The 18,304-nt window shown below is 37.7% G+C and overlaps 1 protein-coding gene across 3 annotated transcripts in view; it reads left to right on the top strand.

Annotated features, from left to right (window-relative positions):
• CNTN5 (contactin 5) overlaps window positions 1–17,011 on the top strand; it is a 1,772,202-nt gene extending 1,755,191 nt beyond the window's left edge. For all 3 annotated transcript variants that reach the window (XM_075592453.1, XM_075592451.1, XM_075592452.1), the window contains 4 exons: window positions 7,020–7,206; window positions 7,638–7,750; window positions 10,280–10,448; window positions 13,145–17,011. In XM_075592453.1, the coding sequence (XP_075448568.1) occupies window positions 7,020–7,206; window positions 7,638–7,750; window positions 10,280–10,448; window positions 13,145–13,245 (570 nt within the window). In that variant the 3' untranslated portion in view covers window positions 13,246–17,011. The remainder of the gene's footprint in view (window positions 1–7,019; window positions 7,207–7,637; window positions 7,751–10,279; window positions 10,449–13,144) is intronic.
• The last annotated feature ends 1,293 nt before the right edge of the window (window positions 17,012–18,304 follow it).

The raw sequence follows: 18,304 nt of genomic DNA, 5'->3' as shown, positions 1-18,304 counted from the left end.
AGAGGGCTTTAGATACAAAGGGGGTAGAAAGTAGACATCCTTGAGCAGAACGCAAGAGTCGGGATGGTGCATAGCGAGAAATTAGGGCTGAGATGTAAGGAGGAGCAGAAGAGTGTAAAGCTTTAAAAGTGAGGAGAAGAATGGAGTGTGAGATGCGGGATTTGATCGGAAGCCAGGAGAGGGATTTCATGAGGGGAGATGCTGAGACAGATCTAGGAAAGAGTAGAGTGATTCTGGCAGCAGCATTTAGGATAGATTGTAGGGGAGACAGGTGAGAGGCAGGAAGGCCAGACAGCAGGAGGTTACAGTAATCAAGACGGGAGAGAATGAGGGCTTGAGTCAGAGTTTTAGCAGTCGAACAACAGAGGAAAGGGCGTATCTTAGTTATATTGCGGAGGAAAAAGCGACAAGTTTTAGAAATGTTTTGAATGTGAGGGGCGAATGTGAGAGAGGAGTCGAGTGTGACCCCTAGGCAGCGTGCTTGGGCTACTGGGTGAATGATTGTAGTTCCAACAGTAATGTGGAAGGAGGTAGTAGGGCCAGGTTTGGGAGGAAGTATGAGGAGCTCTGTTTTAGCCATGTTGAGTTTAAGGCGTCGGAGGGCCATCCAGGATGATATAGCAGAGAGACATTCAGAAACTTTGGTTTGTACAGCAGGTGTAAGGTCAGGTGTTGAAAAGTATATTTGTGTGTCGTCGGCATAGAGGTGATAATTAAACCCAAAAGATGTTATTAGGTCACCTAGAGAGAGTGTGTACAGAGAAAAGAGAAGAGGTCCCAGGACAGAGCCCTGGGGTACCCCCACAGAGAGATCAATAGAGGAGGAGGAGGTGTTAGCAGAAGAGACACTAAAAGTACGATGGGAGAGGTAGGATGAGATCCAGGATAGAGCTTTGTTCCGAATACCTAGAGTATGGAGAATGTGGAGGAGAAGAGGGTGGTCCACAGTGTCAAATGCTGCAGAGAGGTCGAGTAATATGAGCAGAGTGTAATGACCTCTGTCTTTGGCAGCATGGAGGTCGTCAGTTATTTTAGTGAGGGCTGTTTCCGTGGAGTGAGCAGTGCGGAAGCCAGATTGTAGAGGGTCTAGGAGAGAATAGGTGTTGAGAAAATGGAGCAAGCGAGAGAATACAAGACGTTCAAGTAGTTTAGAGGCAAAAGGCAGGAGGGAGACAGGTCGATAGTTAGAAAGACAGGTAGGGTCAAGCTTGCTGTTTTTGAGTAATGGTATGACTGTTGCATGTTTGAAGGAGGATGGAAAGGTTCCAGAGCAGAGGGAGGAGTTAAAAATGTGTGTAAGCGTAGGGATTATAGTAGGAGCTAGAGGTTTTAAGAGATGGGAGGGAATGGGGTCAAGAGGGCAAGTGGTAGAGGGAGAAGAGGAGATCAACAGCGACACATCCTCCTCTGAGACAGTGGAAAAAGACTCAAGGAAGGCAGGAGGAGAGTTAGGAAGAGGTGTAGGATGGGGGGAAGAAACAGAGGGGATGTTCTGCCGTATGGATTCCACCTTTTCCTTAAAATAGTCAGCAAAGTCCTGAGCGGAGATGGAGGAAGGAGAGGCAGCTGAGGGTGGTTTGAGTAGAGTATCAAAGACAGAGAACAGTCGGCGTGGGTTAGACTTGTGCATGTTGATTAGTGCAGAAAAGTAGGCTTGTTTAGCTTGCGAGAGGGCAGAGTTGAAACAGGATAGCATAAATTTGTAGTGAAGGATGTCTGCGAGAGTGTGAGACTTCCTCCATAGGCGTTCAGAGGAACGAGTGGAGGAACGCAGCATGCGCGTGTGGGAATTTAGCCAGGGTCTAGGGTTAGAAGGGCGAGGGCGGCAGAGAGAAAGCGGGGCATGTAGATCAAGAGACGAGGACAAGACAGAGTTGTACTTTCTGACCAGGTTGTCAGGGTCTGTAGCAGAGCTGAGAGAGGAGAGGGAGGAGTGTAAAGTGGACTCAAAGTCAGGTAAGTGAATAGAGCGCAGGTTTCTGCAGAAACGGGGTGTAGATGGAGGTGGAGAAGGGGAGAAGCGAGATAAAGAGAATGAGATGAGATGATGGTCAGAGAGAGGAAAAGGGGAAATGGAGAAATCAGAGAGAGAGAAGTTTTTAGTGAAATACCTGGGCATATGGTTTGACTCCCACTTAACATTCGGGAAGCACATTGATACTCTGACAACCAAGACCTATGCCAAACTAGGGGTACTTTACAGGAACAAATTACTCCCTAATCTCCTGGTCAGAAAGCATATCGCACAGCAGATGCTAATGCCAATTATTGACTATGGAGACATAGTATATGGCTCGGCCCCTCAAACCCACCTTAGCAAACTTGACACCCTTTACAATTCAATTTGTAATTTTGTTCTCCAATGCAACTATAACACACATCACTGTGAAATGCTCAAAGAACTAGATTGGTCATCACTCGAGTCTAGGCGCAAAGTTCACCTTTTCTGTCTTGCCTTCAAATTCTTTATGGGCAAGCTACCCAGCTACCTGAACAAGCTCCTCACCCCTAAAACATGCAGCACCTATCATCTGAGATCAGACTCCAAAAGACTGTTCATGGTCCCAAGGCTCAACAAAGTATCCGGACGTTCCTCCTTCTCTTACCGTGCACCCCAAAACTTGAACAACCTACCAGAAACTCTCACATCCACCACCAGTTTAAGTTCTTTCAAATCTAAGGCTGTCACACATTTTAATCTAGTCTGTAACTGTTTCATACGCCCATAATATATATTATCTTTAACTGTGCATGCAATGTCTTGTATATAATAGAAAGAAATACCCCGGCGCTACCTCTAAATATGATAAAGATGGGGAAATCAAAATATGAAATTACAACCTTATTAAATTCATAAGGTTCCCCTCTGCTTCTTGGTCTCTTCCTGTGACTCAGACCCCAAAAGGATCTATCCAGGATCCTTATTGATGTAGAAATACAAGAGAAAAGGGGGAGCACAGGTTGAGGGATAAATTGGGGTAACAAGTTGGGTTCAGGTATGTTAGTCCCTGATACGATTAACGTGGGGATATTGAAGTGTATAATACCATAAACACTTACACGGCCTTGTGCAAATGCTGTCGCATGAAGGTTTCTTATGGTCTTCTTCGTTCTTCTTATATTGTGTTTCTTCTCTCCCGGTCCGTGTTGTTCCACTTGTAGCTCTTTGATGCGGTATCCCCCTCGGAATAAATGAATGTTAAGGGATAATATAAATGTCAATAACAAAACCTTGACTCCAATGATATATAAAAAGCAGAAAAGACTGCAATCACTCACACGGACAAGTGTGAGTGTAATCTATGGGGAGGTATCTTTCTCCTCTGCATATACAAGAGTCTTTCAAACAAAGACACTTTAAGACATTAATAGACAGTGGGAATGGGAAGTGGAAATAATGATAAAAAACTATTACTCACACGGCCACGTGTGAGCACACACTGGGATTGGTATCTTGATATTCCTCCTACGAACTCCAATGCTGGCTCCAGAATGTATTGGGAAGTCAGGGCGCCTAACAGTCTACCAGACTTGGATCTGGTCAGAAAATCCTTTGTCTCCCAGCTTGCTCTCTGATCTGAAGTCCGGTCAGCATGTGAGTAGTGATCTCATAAACTTTCCCCCAGATGTGCAATGAATGAGACTGAGCCGCTGTACTGGGGGTGTATACTGGCAGTGATATTGTGACAGTGATATCTGTATTATTTGTCTTAACTCTATGCCCAGGACATACTTGAAAACGAGAGGTAACTCTCAATGTATTACTTCCTGGTAAAACATTTTAGAAATAAATAAATAAGTAGGGCATCACGGCTGTGACGTCATCTGGAGTGGCGAGATCTTCCTCCACAGCTACCACTATGGCTTGTATCTGATGTTATCTCTTTTCTATATCTGGTCCGCCGAGACCATTATGCGGCACTTACTTTCTACACAGCTACAAAATAGCTGTTCTCTAGCCATACAGTCTTATACTTGAAACAGTCATATACTGTATGTAGATATACTACTAACGCACCCAGCAAATAAGGAGCTAAGTAGATTACACTATGTAATACAGACATGCTTCAATATGACACATTTACCATCGTGAGATACATACTTTGGTAGATACTCGAGATGCTGGATTATAATAGAGATTATTGACTACCATCATTTGTGTCAAGACCATTTTGCTGGTTACATACAGTATATAGATAATGAACAAGTTCTTTTTTTAGTGCATAGCCTTCTAGGTCATCCATTTGAGTGACTGCTACTGTGCATTGAACCAGCTGCTATACTAACATGATAGGCTTTAATGAGATGAAGGATACTAGAAATATACTCCTTTTTTTATCATGCGTTATACATAGTGTGGCATTGTTGTGTGATTCATTATCATTACGCATTTAATGTGTCTAGACCGGAGCAGCAGTTCATATTGGTAGATATATTTACCTCTAGGTTCCACTACCGTGTGGCTGTTATAGTGTGTTGCACTCACCTTCAATTATCAAATCAGCTGTGATATAGATAGAGATACATTATAGTTTGAGTCCTGTAACTAACGGAGACTCAATATCACTGAGCAGGATTTACCATATTTTTTAATATGATGTTAGTATAGAGTTCATCTATTACCCACTTGAGGCATTTGGATACCATTAATTGTTACTCTATTATACACTACGGGGAATTTTAATATTGTATATACGTTTTTAATCTTTATTGTGAATAATATATATTTGATGTAATAAAATTTTATTATTTTGTTCTGATCCTAATGGGTCATTCGACCGACTTACAGTATTATTATCTGGTAGACCACTGCTGTCTTCATCCTTAATTCCAGCATTGAGTGCAATCAAACATGGAATCTTTTTGATCCTCTTTGGATTTACTCTGCTATATTATCTATATTTCAATAACAGTTTTAAAAATACTTAATTTAATAACAAAAAAATGTCAGATGTGTGTTACATTTGGTTAGGATAATCAAAGATGTTTTACACAAACTCAGCCTTGCACCAAGAATTCTGTGATGTCAAATTTTAATCAGGATTTATTTTTGCAAATCAAGAGTATGTGAGTAATCTTGGTAAATTACCTACTCACTCATTTATTACCTTGTGCAACGTCCCTGGAAAATATAAATCTGTTTTTTTTTTTGTTTTTTTACACTAAACTCTTTATACTAGACAAAAGTCACACAATTAAGATTAACACTTGTTTACATTTCACAGAAAAAGTAATGTTTTTGTGATTACTGTACCGACATTTTTGGAAAATAATATTTTTCTCATAGTTCTCAGATATGTCCTTGTGTGCATACATAAAAATGAGGAAATGTGGGTAGCTGTGCTGGTCTTTTCTTCCATTAGGTAAAAAAACCAGAGTATTTAGAAATAGATATCTGATGAAGAACATAAGGTTTGAACGGTTGTAACATATCAATTATTTGTTGGCCCAATAATAGGAATTCTACTACAGACATACCCCGCATTAACGTACGTAATGGGACCTGAGCATGTATGTAAAGCGAAAACGTACTTAAAGTGAAGCACTACCTTTATTCCACTTATTGATACATGTACTGTACTGCAATCGACATATACGTGCGTAACTGATGTAAATAATGCATTTGTAACAGGCTCTATAGTCTCCCCGCTTGCGCACAGCTTCGGTATAGGTAGGGAGCCGGTATTGCTGTTCAGCGGGCTGACAGGCACATGCGTTAGCTGCCATTTGCCTATTGGCCGAAATGTCCTTACTCGCGAGTGTACTTAAAGTGAGTTTCCTTAAACTGGGGTATGCCTGTATTTACTTCCTCCTCTGTTTTTAATTTATTTATTTTTTACCCCAATTATACAGTAAAAGATAGACTCATAATAATACAGGTGTGTAGTGAGTATTTATATTTCCATTTTGCACTTGCATTAACCAAATAGAATGATAGCAAAGTTAGGAAGTTAAACCTAAATCCTACGCTAAATCTAAATTTGTTTGGGATTCTTATACAACCCTTTAGGATTTTTTTTGTATAGCTATTTAATCATAATTCACTAATAAATCAAATAGCTAAAGTGTATTTACAAGTACTGTACAAAAATAATTTAGTAATAATAGTAACGTACAGTAGTAATTAAAATAAGTTATATTAATCTACTAAATGCAATACTAAATATACAAACAGTGTTTTGAAATTCAGTAAACTACATGAAAAGTCACCCATAGTCTATTAAGTAATACATTAGAGTAAGTTTTTATTGTACCCTAATTGAGTGTTTTGCAGAGTACATTGAGAACAAGCATCAATAAAAATGTGTGCTTTCCTAGAAAAGGTCATTTTGACTTTGTCAGAACTCTTTTTAATCACACATTCTTCTTAGTGGAGATATAGCCATACATAAAATACTCTTTTTAAACCATGTCTGACAGAAACCTGACCTGGTTTGAATAACTCAAATAGAATCCTCTCTTTTTCCTTGCTGTTTTAGTCATGCTACCCCTAAAAGATTAACCCACTGCAAGATTTCTTTAGGTGTTCTGTCAACCTTTATTCATCACATTGAAACACATCTTTGGCTTCAGATTATATAGCAACGAAGAGATGCAGCTTTGCTACCTTTTCAAATCCCTGTGCAGAGCTACTCAGTTTGTCTGGGTAATGCATGTAAAATCTGGGAGAGGCAAAACATCCTTGAATTCCTTCAAATGCTTTTGACTCTCAGCATTTGTCTTCTACTGTTCTGTCTAGTCATCCAAACAGTACAGTACTGGGTCTGAGGCACTGCATTTCAATGACTCTGTGAGTAATGTGGTGACATTCTGACTCCAGACATCTGGGTGGTTTGCTTAATGGCACTCAGGCATAAACTTAGGCTACAAATCCCTCGCGTTTAAAATAGCCTGTTAATTTTTTGACAGAAGGGTCTTTTCACTGCAGGGAGGCCAGTACCTTCAAACAGCCAATAAAGAAATAAAGTGCAAATTTCACAGCTGCCAAAATTAATCTTCTCTGTGGTCATTGTTGGCAGGTTAGTTACTGGAAAGATATGGAGCAAGAAGAGACAGCAGAAAAAGTAAAAACGGCGGGAAATGAGTCGTCCATCATCCTGACAGACTTAGAAGGAAATACATTATATCACATCACAGTTAGAGCATACAACAAAGCTGGATTTGGGCCACCTAGCACTGCAGTACGTTCCGTCACCAAAAAATCACGTAAGTGATCTGTATTTCTTGCCTTGATGTTGCTGCCCTCCATTAATACTTTATAAATATGTAATAAAACCGGGGCTCCATATGTGTTTGATTCACAGTTTAACTTAAATCCTATGATCTGAACTGTTAAATTGCAATTGCAAATGTTCTATTTAGAACAGATTGATATTTTATTCCTACAACAGGGCTAAGCATTTTTGACACAGAAGAGAGATAAAGGGATTCTGGTTTATAAGCTAAGTATAAGTTCAGTGAAGTATAGTAGCTATTAAAATGACACTATTGGAGCAAGAAATGGCTTATCAGGCTCCAGCTGTGTTGTCAGGACAGCTACAGAGGGTGAAAACAATCATGGCTATGGAGTAGAATATGTACAATTGAATTGAAATACATATATAAATAAATGTATGCTGGAATATGTTTTTGTCTAGCTCCGAGTCAAGCTCCAAGCATTGTCAAGTGGATGCGAGATGGTTCCCACGTGTCTCTGGGCTGGGAAGTTGTCAGACCATTGGCTAATGAATCAGATGTCATGGGATACAAGGTCAGACCCAACCTGGTTTATATGACTTTTTAATATATTGTTGTGTTAAATGTATTGTGGGGGATTGTACAAAATAAATCTCCCCCACCTCTATCATTTCCCTCAAAAATAAATCTTTTTGTATAAGTGAATTAATTGATGTGTTGTACTATGTTCATCCTCCTTTTCATTTAAAATCACAATGCGTCAAATTATTTGGCTAAACCCTGTTAAAATTAATTTGAAACCACAAAAACTGCAAAGTGCTGCCATTGGCTAAGAGAAGCTCATATAAGGCAGATGTGTTGATATTATAGATATGAACAATATGCTAGCTCCAGGGTAGCACTAAAATGCTAATAATCTGGATGGTTTGATACACTATTTTGACTTATCTGTGTATTTATTGGGGTTGAATACTACAAGAAGATCTGGGCTCTGCACTTCAAAAACAACCACAACCTTGTAACTGTGAGAACTTAACTCTCTAAATGCTCTGATAATTTGTACTCTTCCTATCCTCCAATACCTGGTTTAGTCTCTCCTCCTGCATCTCACTATGCCCTCCCTATTGCTTTTTTCTGTTTAATGTCTCCTCACTCATTTGTAAACATTTCTGTTCTCTCCAACTTCCCCACACCCCTACTATCCACATTTCTTCATCCCTCCTCCCCTCCACCTATGTCTGTGCCAATACACTGCACCATTATTTATACACTTCTTTCCCAACAACTTCCTTAACCCTCAATAAAAATCACCCCCACAAATCATCTATTCACACCCTCTTTCTACTCCTTCCTGCTGCTGGGGATCTCTCTCCTAATCCTGAACCCAGACATACACACCTGCTCTCACCCACACCTCCCTGCCATCTCCTCCCATGCAAATGGTGTTAACCTTCTGATGTAATCCTGACCAACCTTAAAACTTGCCCCACAAATCAAGCATCCCAATAGCCAGCACTCATGGCTATTGTCCCACACCCACAGTCACTCCTACCACCCATTGTGACCAAGCACTGCCATCTACAGCACTTATTCCCTCACCTGCTGTCTCTGTAAATTCCCAATCAAGCCTCTTAGATTGTAAGCTCTTCGGGGCAGGGATGTCCTTTCCTATTGTCTGATTTCGTTTCACTTAATGTATTATTATAATTCCCTGCACTGTATTCTTTGTGAAACACTGAGTACACTTTTGGCGCTATATAAATAAAGACATACAATAAAATACAATTTAATGTGAACACATTGACACTGCATCCTATTGAAAGGCTGAGACACAGCTAATGTCACAAGTAACATCTAGTGTATATGTTTTGTGGCATAATATTTTTATATTTTCTTTGCAGCTGATTCAAATGTACCAGACATGTCAATAAAGATTCTTACATTTTTTTATGCCAAGAAGAGAAAAAATACTGCTGAACGTAGATTTAATAAATCCCATTGGTTTAACTTGTCCCTAATGCTTTCTGCTGAGAATCTCCAAAACATAAACTGACACACATTAAATTAGTTGCAAAGTAGATTGAAACTTTGGCACTGAGACATGTAGAAAGAACATGCTTCTTTTAGGCCCTACTACTGGGGCAGCCAACTTCAATCGCTTGAACCACCTGTACTGAAGCAAGGATATCCTTAAAACCTGACTTGTTGGTGGCCTTTGAGGACTGGAGTTGGCCTCCCATGCCCTACTCAATATGCTGCGAACTTACCTTTGGCATGCTTGAGGCTTTTTTATTCCAATTCATTTGAATGAAGTTGGATGCTTCACAGCATATTGAATAGGGGTTTATTGACAAAATGTAATGTTCTGCCTTGATCCATAGTTTCTCTTGGATGCAATGTAGTGTAAGGGAAGAAATGCAGAACTCTTAATGTAAAACAAAATACATGTTTAGGGTTTTTACCATTACCATATTATTCAACTATCCTAAATTCCCACTGGGCAGATATAAGCTACAAGACATAACATGTATGAGCTGTTTCAAAAGGTATTCTAATATATGCCAAAGGCATTGTGTAAACAAAAAGACCAAACATACAGAAATAAGTATTTAACATGATTTAATATTGTGTTGTGTTTTATTTTTCTCCTAATGTCATGCGGTTATGCAGTGCTAGCATCAGGTCTTGTGATCCTTGACTAGTAAAATTACTGTAAATCTCTCTATTTACAAGGGGATTAAGCCTTTCTATAAATTAGTTCAGACATTAACACCAGAAGTACACACACAGGATAATGTATTCTCAGTATCCTTCCTTAACCTACTGGCACTAAGATGTATCCATTTCTTTTTTGAGGGTGGCAGTGCTATACAGAGTAATTGGATATCTCTTTAAACTTTTTACTGATTTGTAGGCATTGCCAGCATTGGAAGTCCAACTCTACAGTATGTCTTAGTTATTTGTAGTTCTTATCCAGAAGCCAATACTTTGTAGTCAGTTTCTGAAAGGTCACACCTGAGAACCCACTGTTTAAATCTCCAATCTTGTGTTGTATTTTAAAATTGAGATATAGTAGTCAATGTTTCTCTTACTTAATTCATAGGTCATGTTGAGACAAGAAGGTCACAGCAACAGCCAAGTCATTGAAACACAGAAAACATCTGCAGTGGTTCTTCTTCCTGATGTTGGTTTTTATATTATTGAAGTACGAGCTGTTAGTGAAGGCGGAGATGGAACAGCCAGTTCCCAAATCAGAGTTCCATCTTACTCAGGTAATTTATTACGAATAACGCGTCACTGTCATTTTACTTAAACGTTACATCAGAGTTATTTTATATAGATATACTGTATATAGGCTAAAATGGATTTTAATTTGTTGCTAAATGTGGTCAATTCTGGACAGAGATAACTCATGCAATTCTCCTTGCAGGTTATTTCTGAAATGCAATGGAGAGTTATCTATTGCATGACACTTAAGGTGACATGCGTTTAACCATGGTTGATTTGAATAATTTAAATGACATCATTTGTATGCTAGCTCATGGATAGCTCACCAACATCCTAGTAATCAGCAGTTAGTTACTCATCTAACGTGCACTGTTTAGGACTATGAGAGCATGTGATGTACAGAATATAATACAAGGCATTTCTACAATATCCAGTACCGCACTCAAGCACTCCCATCAGTAAATTAGTTTGTACTGCGCTGCCTTTATTAGTGTTACAAGCAATAGTACAAATCAGACTTTAAACTGTTGGTTTATTGAAACCATAAGCTTGGCTAGCTGCTTTGATGTGAAGAAACCACTCTTGTATATACTGTATGTGCAAGCAAGCCCAGTTTCAGGTTTCCTCCTCTATAGAATATATTATACAGTAGGGCAGCATTAATATTTGGGCTCTTATTAAAGCTGTTGTATTTTACAGCTTAATGAATCAAATGAGACATTACCTATTACATACATATTTCTGGATGTGCTAAATTTTCATTATGAATACACAATGAGTCATGAATGTCCTGCAATAAATATTGGAAAGATGTGTAATGTCCACATTATGTCTTATTGTAAATTGGTCTACAATCCTCCGCAAACATGTGTAAAAGTACCTTGCTAGATCATTTTTTTACCCATGTAAATTAGTCTGTACTTGTTGTATCACTTAGCTCAGTTGATGAATGAGACCTAGAGATAGCATTTAATAGCTTTGCTTAGAAAAGCACGCACCTGTCAGTTTTCCTCTGAATATATAATGCCATCTGGGTCTCTTACTGCATTATTTCTTAATTTGTATTCTACAGGCTCAAGCACAATTTTCTTTAATAGATTGATAATGTATGTGGCTAAGAAGGTAAAGTAATAAAGTAAACAAAAAAATGAATGAAACCCCCCCCCCCCCACTTGTTTGGAATTCATAACTTGAACATTATAAATGTAGAGTTTAAAGGTTTCAAGTACAAATGGAATGATAAGTGCAATTTTACACCTTTCAATGTTCAGTTGAATGTTATTAGAAAAGGCAAACAAAGTATTTTATTTTAAAAAAAAATTACTTTTATTGTTGATATTGGTCTGGTGCTAAATTATAGTGAATAAACTGTAATCTTACAAGTGCTACACAGTAAGAAAATCTGGGCCTTAATCTTTAAATTGACAGTTTCTGGCAGCAGAGAATATCAGCATAGATAAATACAGTAAGAACTTTAGATGAAGGAATAAATAATACATACCTTTATTATTCATAATCATCTGATCTTTTACACTGGTTTGATGGCCATGTCCACTTCAAGCTTTTTACCTCTCAATATTTATAGTTACCGTATATTTACATTGTATGTGATACATTGAACTAATACGAATAGAGCAACAATGTACTTCATATAATTTTCTTAATAATTATTCTTAAAAGGATCTTCCCCAAAATAATAAGAACACAAATGTCCCATGTAACATTAATGATCCCTTTGACCAATCAATCGTGCTTTTATTTGTGTTAGTGTAATCAAGAGGAAGAGGACTGTTTGTACTGTATGTAGTATCACACAAAAGGGCAAACATCCCAGTAGCAGAATTGAATGTCTTCATTGCAACAATGACAGATCCGCGAGGGGTTGGGTTCCCTTCAGGGAAAAATAATACTATTATATTAAAATGTATTATTACATTAAAACTTATAAATAACCTGTCGCAAACACAGAGTATTTTGAAGGAGCAATATTGAACCATTTAATTTGGTTATGTCACATTACATTTAATATTAATAACTTATAACTATCCTCTTTGTGTGGTACTGTACTGTATATCAAAGTACTGTAGTATTAAAATTCCTGCGCTATATATAATCTAAAGAAGCAATACAGCAGCTTTGTAATATTACAAATGCTATGCACTGTACCACCAAAGAGGATATTATATATATTGTAACACCCAAAGTGTTCTTCAAGTTACACAATAGCATAAGAACTGGAAACATATTTAATCTGATGCTCTTCAAAGTTTCAGGACCCTATTCTTAATAGGACCTTAACGGGAAAATGATTTATCTAAATCTCTGCTTGTCAAGTGTGTTTTGTCAGCTTCTGGAGCAATGTGAATTCACGCTCGCAGCTCCTATATGTATTCTGAAATAAATATTATTTATGAATGTAAATTAGTCTGCACTTCTTGTATCCCTTATCTCTATTGCCTCTCAATGGCTTTGCAGCAGTTCAGCCCGAAATGCAACTCTTAATATTTCAACTTTAATTTTGAGGAATGTTAAACACTGAAAATTAACGGGTAATACTTCATGAATCTGGGCATGAATACCAAAAAACGTAGAGTTGTGTTCCCTGTGGATTTTGTGTCGCTTAATTTATGAATGCATACTTACAAAGTTACAATGCAAATGACTGTGTTGTTTGCAAATAGATATGTTTTGTATGTTGTACATCAGAGTTTCTCTTACACTGGTTTAACTTTTTTTGTAGGTGGAAAAATCACGAGTGCCCAGACTACTTTACATAACATTTCAACTTCATCATCTTTAACATTACTATTGGCGTTGGTCGTTCCCACAACGTCATGGTGAAGAGGCAGATTTTTATTTTTTATTATTATTTCGCTTAATAACATCCATAACATGGAGTTTCTTCTACATGAAGACAATGCAACGCTGGACCTACTCTTCAATACAACACCCAAAGACTACATGAAATAGACTTAGAGGAGTGCTGGAAATTGTATTTATGAATTAGTTTTTACTTCCAAGTTTTTTTTTTCTGTATAAAAGGACTGGTTTGCAAATAGTCTTTACCGTCTTTTACGAAGAAAAAGTAACTTCAGTTATATGCTTTGGATTTATATACTTTATATTGATTTGGTAACTGATTACCTGAGTGTGTACGCTTACTTTGTTCAAGCAGTGGTGTGTAGTACAGTACATATGTAAAATGAAAAGACTTGCTATGAACTATAGGTCTGGTGATATAAACACAAAACCACTGGCAAACACTAGTCCCAAAAGGGGCCAGAGGTCCAGTAAAAGCCCCCTACGTAACAGCACTCAATAGCACTAGAGTCTATAGTAGGTAATGTAATGACTAAAAAAAGCACGGAACTCAGATGGTCCATAAGTGAAAAAATGGTGATATGATGTATATATTAATAAAAACACTTTTAATGGTTATATAGTAATAAAGAATAGGGTATTAAAAACTTCCCGGAGCACAATGAGCTTCAAAAATATGAACCTCTACTCAAAAAGAGAGCAACTACCCCTGATAAAAATTACAGGGCTGGATAGCCTGACAAAAATAGAAGCTGAGCCTACTAGGAGGAAGGAAGCTGCTAAACCAATTCCCATCCCAACGACCACGCTACTATTGGTAACTATATTAACGCACACACAGATGAACAGGAAAAAATGATAAATACCCACTGTGGGAATATTAATGGAAGGTGCAAGTGTACCAGTGAACACTAAGGTTCACTGAGAAGGAACTATAGCAAATGTACCTGTAGTAGGATATATACAAGTGGACCCTACATAAGGACTCCCTGCTAGCATAGATCTTAGTACCGGACGAGTGATGGAACTAAATGTATGCCTAGTAATTGTTAGTAATAGGCATTAACCTACTACTAAGCTAAAAACATAAGAACAACAATGGAGCGTATCTTAAAAATAACCTCCATGGAGCCTAAGATAAGCCCACAATTAATGGAAGATAGATAAACCCTCTCCTAGCACTGATAGTGGTGGCAGTATTACCCCTACATAGCTTAGAATGTACAAATTGCTAACTCAATATTCAGACACTCGCATCAAGTAATAACAGATGAAGCAGGAATCCTGCTGAAAGCGGCCGGGCGAGCCCGGATTGGTTTTGGTCTGATAAATGCACGCTTCCCGGGAGGTCAATGCTCGTCGGCATGTATTAGCTCTAGAATTACAACAGTTATCCAAGTAACAGATGGAGCGATCAAAGGAACCATAACTGATTTAATGAGCCATTCGCCGTTTCACTGTACCGGCCGTGTGTACTTACACGTGCATGGCTTAATCTTTGAGACAAGCATATGCTACTGGCAGGATCAACCAGGTATATATTTACATATACTCCTTTAGCCTCCAACTTACTGCTCTTACTGATATACAGTAGCGCACTAAAAACGTTATAGTTCAGTAATATTGACCATTACTGATTTACAATGAGAAAAAGTGCGCAGAATTTTCATATACTATGTCATAATGATCATTATGGTTTAAAATAATTTACAGAAAATTATACCATGGACAAGTTTAAGCCATTTTTCTCATAACAAGATAAAGAGGACATGCATAGTGACATGCACAGTCTTTGCAAGCTCAAACGCCAAATCCACTGCACAGACTGAAAGAAAGAAAGAAAGAAAGAAAGAAAGAAAGAAAGAAAGAAAGAAAGAAAGAAAGAAATTGTATAAGGGATTGTCTCATTTCAAATAGATTACATGATTCATTTTTCATATTTGAAAAGAAGATTCAATTTGACGAGCATTAATCTCCTTATTGCTAAAGGAGCCTGCAACTCATTGCTCATTAAATTAAATCAGATTCATTTAAAATATTCAAAAATGCTTTGTAGCATACTCTGAGAAAAGAGGGGTTCAAAATTAAAACAGTTTCCTGTGAATATTTTCATTAGGTGTTTTGTCCCAAAAAGATACATATAGCAGGTAATGTCAAGCTAAAAGTAACGTATTATACTTCCTGACCCAACTGATATTGAATGTAAACTGTGCTTCCATCTTTCATTCAATTGCAGGAACTATTTCCAAAGGCCAGATAATACAGATTTTCCAGCCAGTGTATACGTGATGCACTTTTAGGATACTTCTGGAATTGTAACTGAGCTAAATATTTTGTATGTATCCTGAGTATCATATAATGTACAAATGTCTATTTGACGCATTTGCAGATCAATGAGGTTTATACCACCACAGTTAATGTGAAAATCCACTCTAAATAATTCATTAAATAACGTATATAGTAATTGTTTGTTCTTGTATAGTGCTGCTAGTTTTTCGTGGCGCTTTACAGAAACATTTTGCAGGCACAGTTCCTGCCCTGTAGAGCTTACAACCTATGTTTTTGGTGCCTGAGGCACAGATAGTTAAAGTGACTTGCCCAAGGTCACAAGGAGCTGACACCGGGTATTGAACCAGGTTCCCCTGCTTCAAACTCAGTGCCAGTCACTCACTGAGCCACATATATGCGTTATCTCCTTAACCATTGTTTTAAATAGCGCTGCTATTAAATAATACGCCGGTGTTAACACAACACATTGCGTTAACAAGAGAGGTAAATTCTGCTACATCTGTACCTGCGGACACTGAAATTGCCCAGAAATCCTACAATGTTATAAAATATTTTTTATTGGCCAATTATACGCATAATTCTAAGCTTGATGAAAGAAAAATATGGAATCCATGCAAAAAAAGCTCTTTCCACATTATAACATTCAGTGCTACAGCTCCTACCTTTTCTATTGTTTAAATTCTCTTTTGTAGTTATTGAACCTGTTAAAAATGTCTCTACACTTTTGGCCATATATTGTTTAAACAGACAACATTTCATTTAAGTTACAGTTATTAAAAAATAATCACCTAAGCAGAGTTTTCTTTCCAAGGCTCTATCATGCCTGCAGATACTGTATGTATGAATCTTTATTCATGACTGTGCAGGTTATTGTAACTTTTAACAGTGCCTTTAAGAATGAATGTTAAGCAGAAAACAAAATCAAATTGTTAGAGGCGTTTTGGTCTATAGTAATATCGGTTTATATTCAATTTGCAGTATCCAGTATCTCAGACATGTTTCATCCAAAAAAAAAGGTTTCATTTGCATACAGCATATAACATCACAGTAGTTTGTAGAATATCACCTTGAAAGATAGGACATTTCATAAATATTGGACCAAACAGTGCTACTCAATAATATACCTTCAAATACCTTCCAATACAACTCACTATTAACTCACGTGAATGAGGAGTAAGGTGCCTTTAGAATCTGGAAGGTGTCTTAATGAGTAGGACCACTTAATTATTATGGTCCATTATGGCTGGGGTGCGCAAACTGGGGGGAGCAGGATTTTCTAGGGGGGAGTGGTGGTTGCAGAGGCCCCGCGCTCTTCCTCAAGGCATTTAAATGAAATGCCGGGAGAGGCGTGAGGCCTCTGTAACTTCTCTTAACTGCTCTCAGCCGGCACTTCTGTGACATGTCACTATGACAATGCTGCAGCAAATAACGCCGCGGGGTCAAAAGGCAACGGTAATGCAACGTCAGATGACGTCGCCGAAACCAGAGAGCAGGGAAGGAGGGGGGTGCGAGCAAGGGGGGGGGGCGTGAGGGAGAGCAGACAGGGGGGCACAAACAGAAAGTTTGTGCACCCCTGCATTATGGGTTGGAAAATAATTGTTGTGGTAAAAACATGTTGTACGTTTTCTGATTTTTTCACTTCCCCTCTAATAAAACAATGAGTAAATATATTATTAAAATGACTAAATACATAAACTATATGGCAAGACTGCAGTTGCTTAAAATGTCTAAGCAATTTGGTGATATGGAGTACTTCATATATCATTTTGCTTGGAGTAGTGGGGATAGTATTAGTGAGCTCACTAAACTCCATAAAATCAGGGCAAATAAAGTGATGTTACCTAATCAGGAATGGATGTTATTTGCCCTCGGGTTAATGATGTATCCCCCAAAAAATGATATGCAAAGTAACTTTGTACTAGCTCAATAGCAAAAAGATAATGTCATGTAATTTCATGTTAATGCTACACTTTGTTCAAATACTGTGAAAATGATTTGTCTTTACGTTATTTTCAGCCACACACTGGAATAAGTATTTTGCAAAAGATTAAAGATTAGTGGTGAGGGAAATAATGCAGGGAAAAAACACTGCATTATGTAAGTCATACCCAAACCTGGCATTACTCACGTCCAGACAATGAAATATGGCTTTTGCCCTACTCCATTGTCTGGGTGGGAGTAACGGCAGGTTAGGTTTGACTTAATTAATGTAACATTATTTTAGTTTTAACAAAATATTAACGGTGTGACATATACTTTTGCTAGTGGCTAATTTGTATATAATTGGCATATCATGCTCCTTATCATCCGTTCTTTATAAAGTTAGGCTTTTTAACATGGCGTTAACATAAGTTAAAGTGACTTTCTTTAGTGAGCAAAGCTTTAACATTAGCTTTGCGTCAACTGAGATTAAAGCAATCTTAAATAGATTTATTGTATTTAATGAGTCTGGGTCTAAATATCTTGTATTGAGAAATATCGTTTTAATAATGCATTAGGAAGTTCTTATTTGAGCTAATAAATGCTGCAGCTAGTGTCACAGTCGATCTACAATTAAGGGTGTGTTTTGATCAGATACTGTACAAATATAGGAAAATCTGAACAATCTTCAAATCATAAATTAATGACAATACCAATGTTTTCATACATATACTGTATCTGCTGGGAGAATTTTTTTTTTAAATCGATCACAAAATAGGCTTATGCTTTAATAGAGTTTAATCTGATATACCATTAAAAAAACACCTAGCAAAATGTAATAATAGAAGTTAAATGACCATTTCATAGACTA

The sequence above is a fragment of the Ascaphus truei genome, chromosome 3 (assembly GCF_040206685.1).
Source record: "Ascaphus truei isolate aAscTru1 chromosome 3, aAscTru1.hap1, whole genome shotgun sequence".
Lineage (NCBI taxonomy): Eukaryota > Metazoa > Chordata > Amphibia > Anura > Ascaphidae > Ascaphus > Ascaphus truei.
The sequence above is the reverse complement of the archived record's forward strand: the minus strand, read 5'-3'. Positions and strand labels throughout refer to the sequence as shown.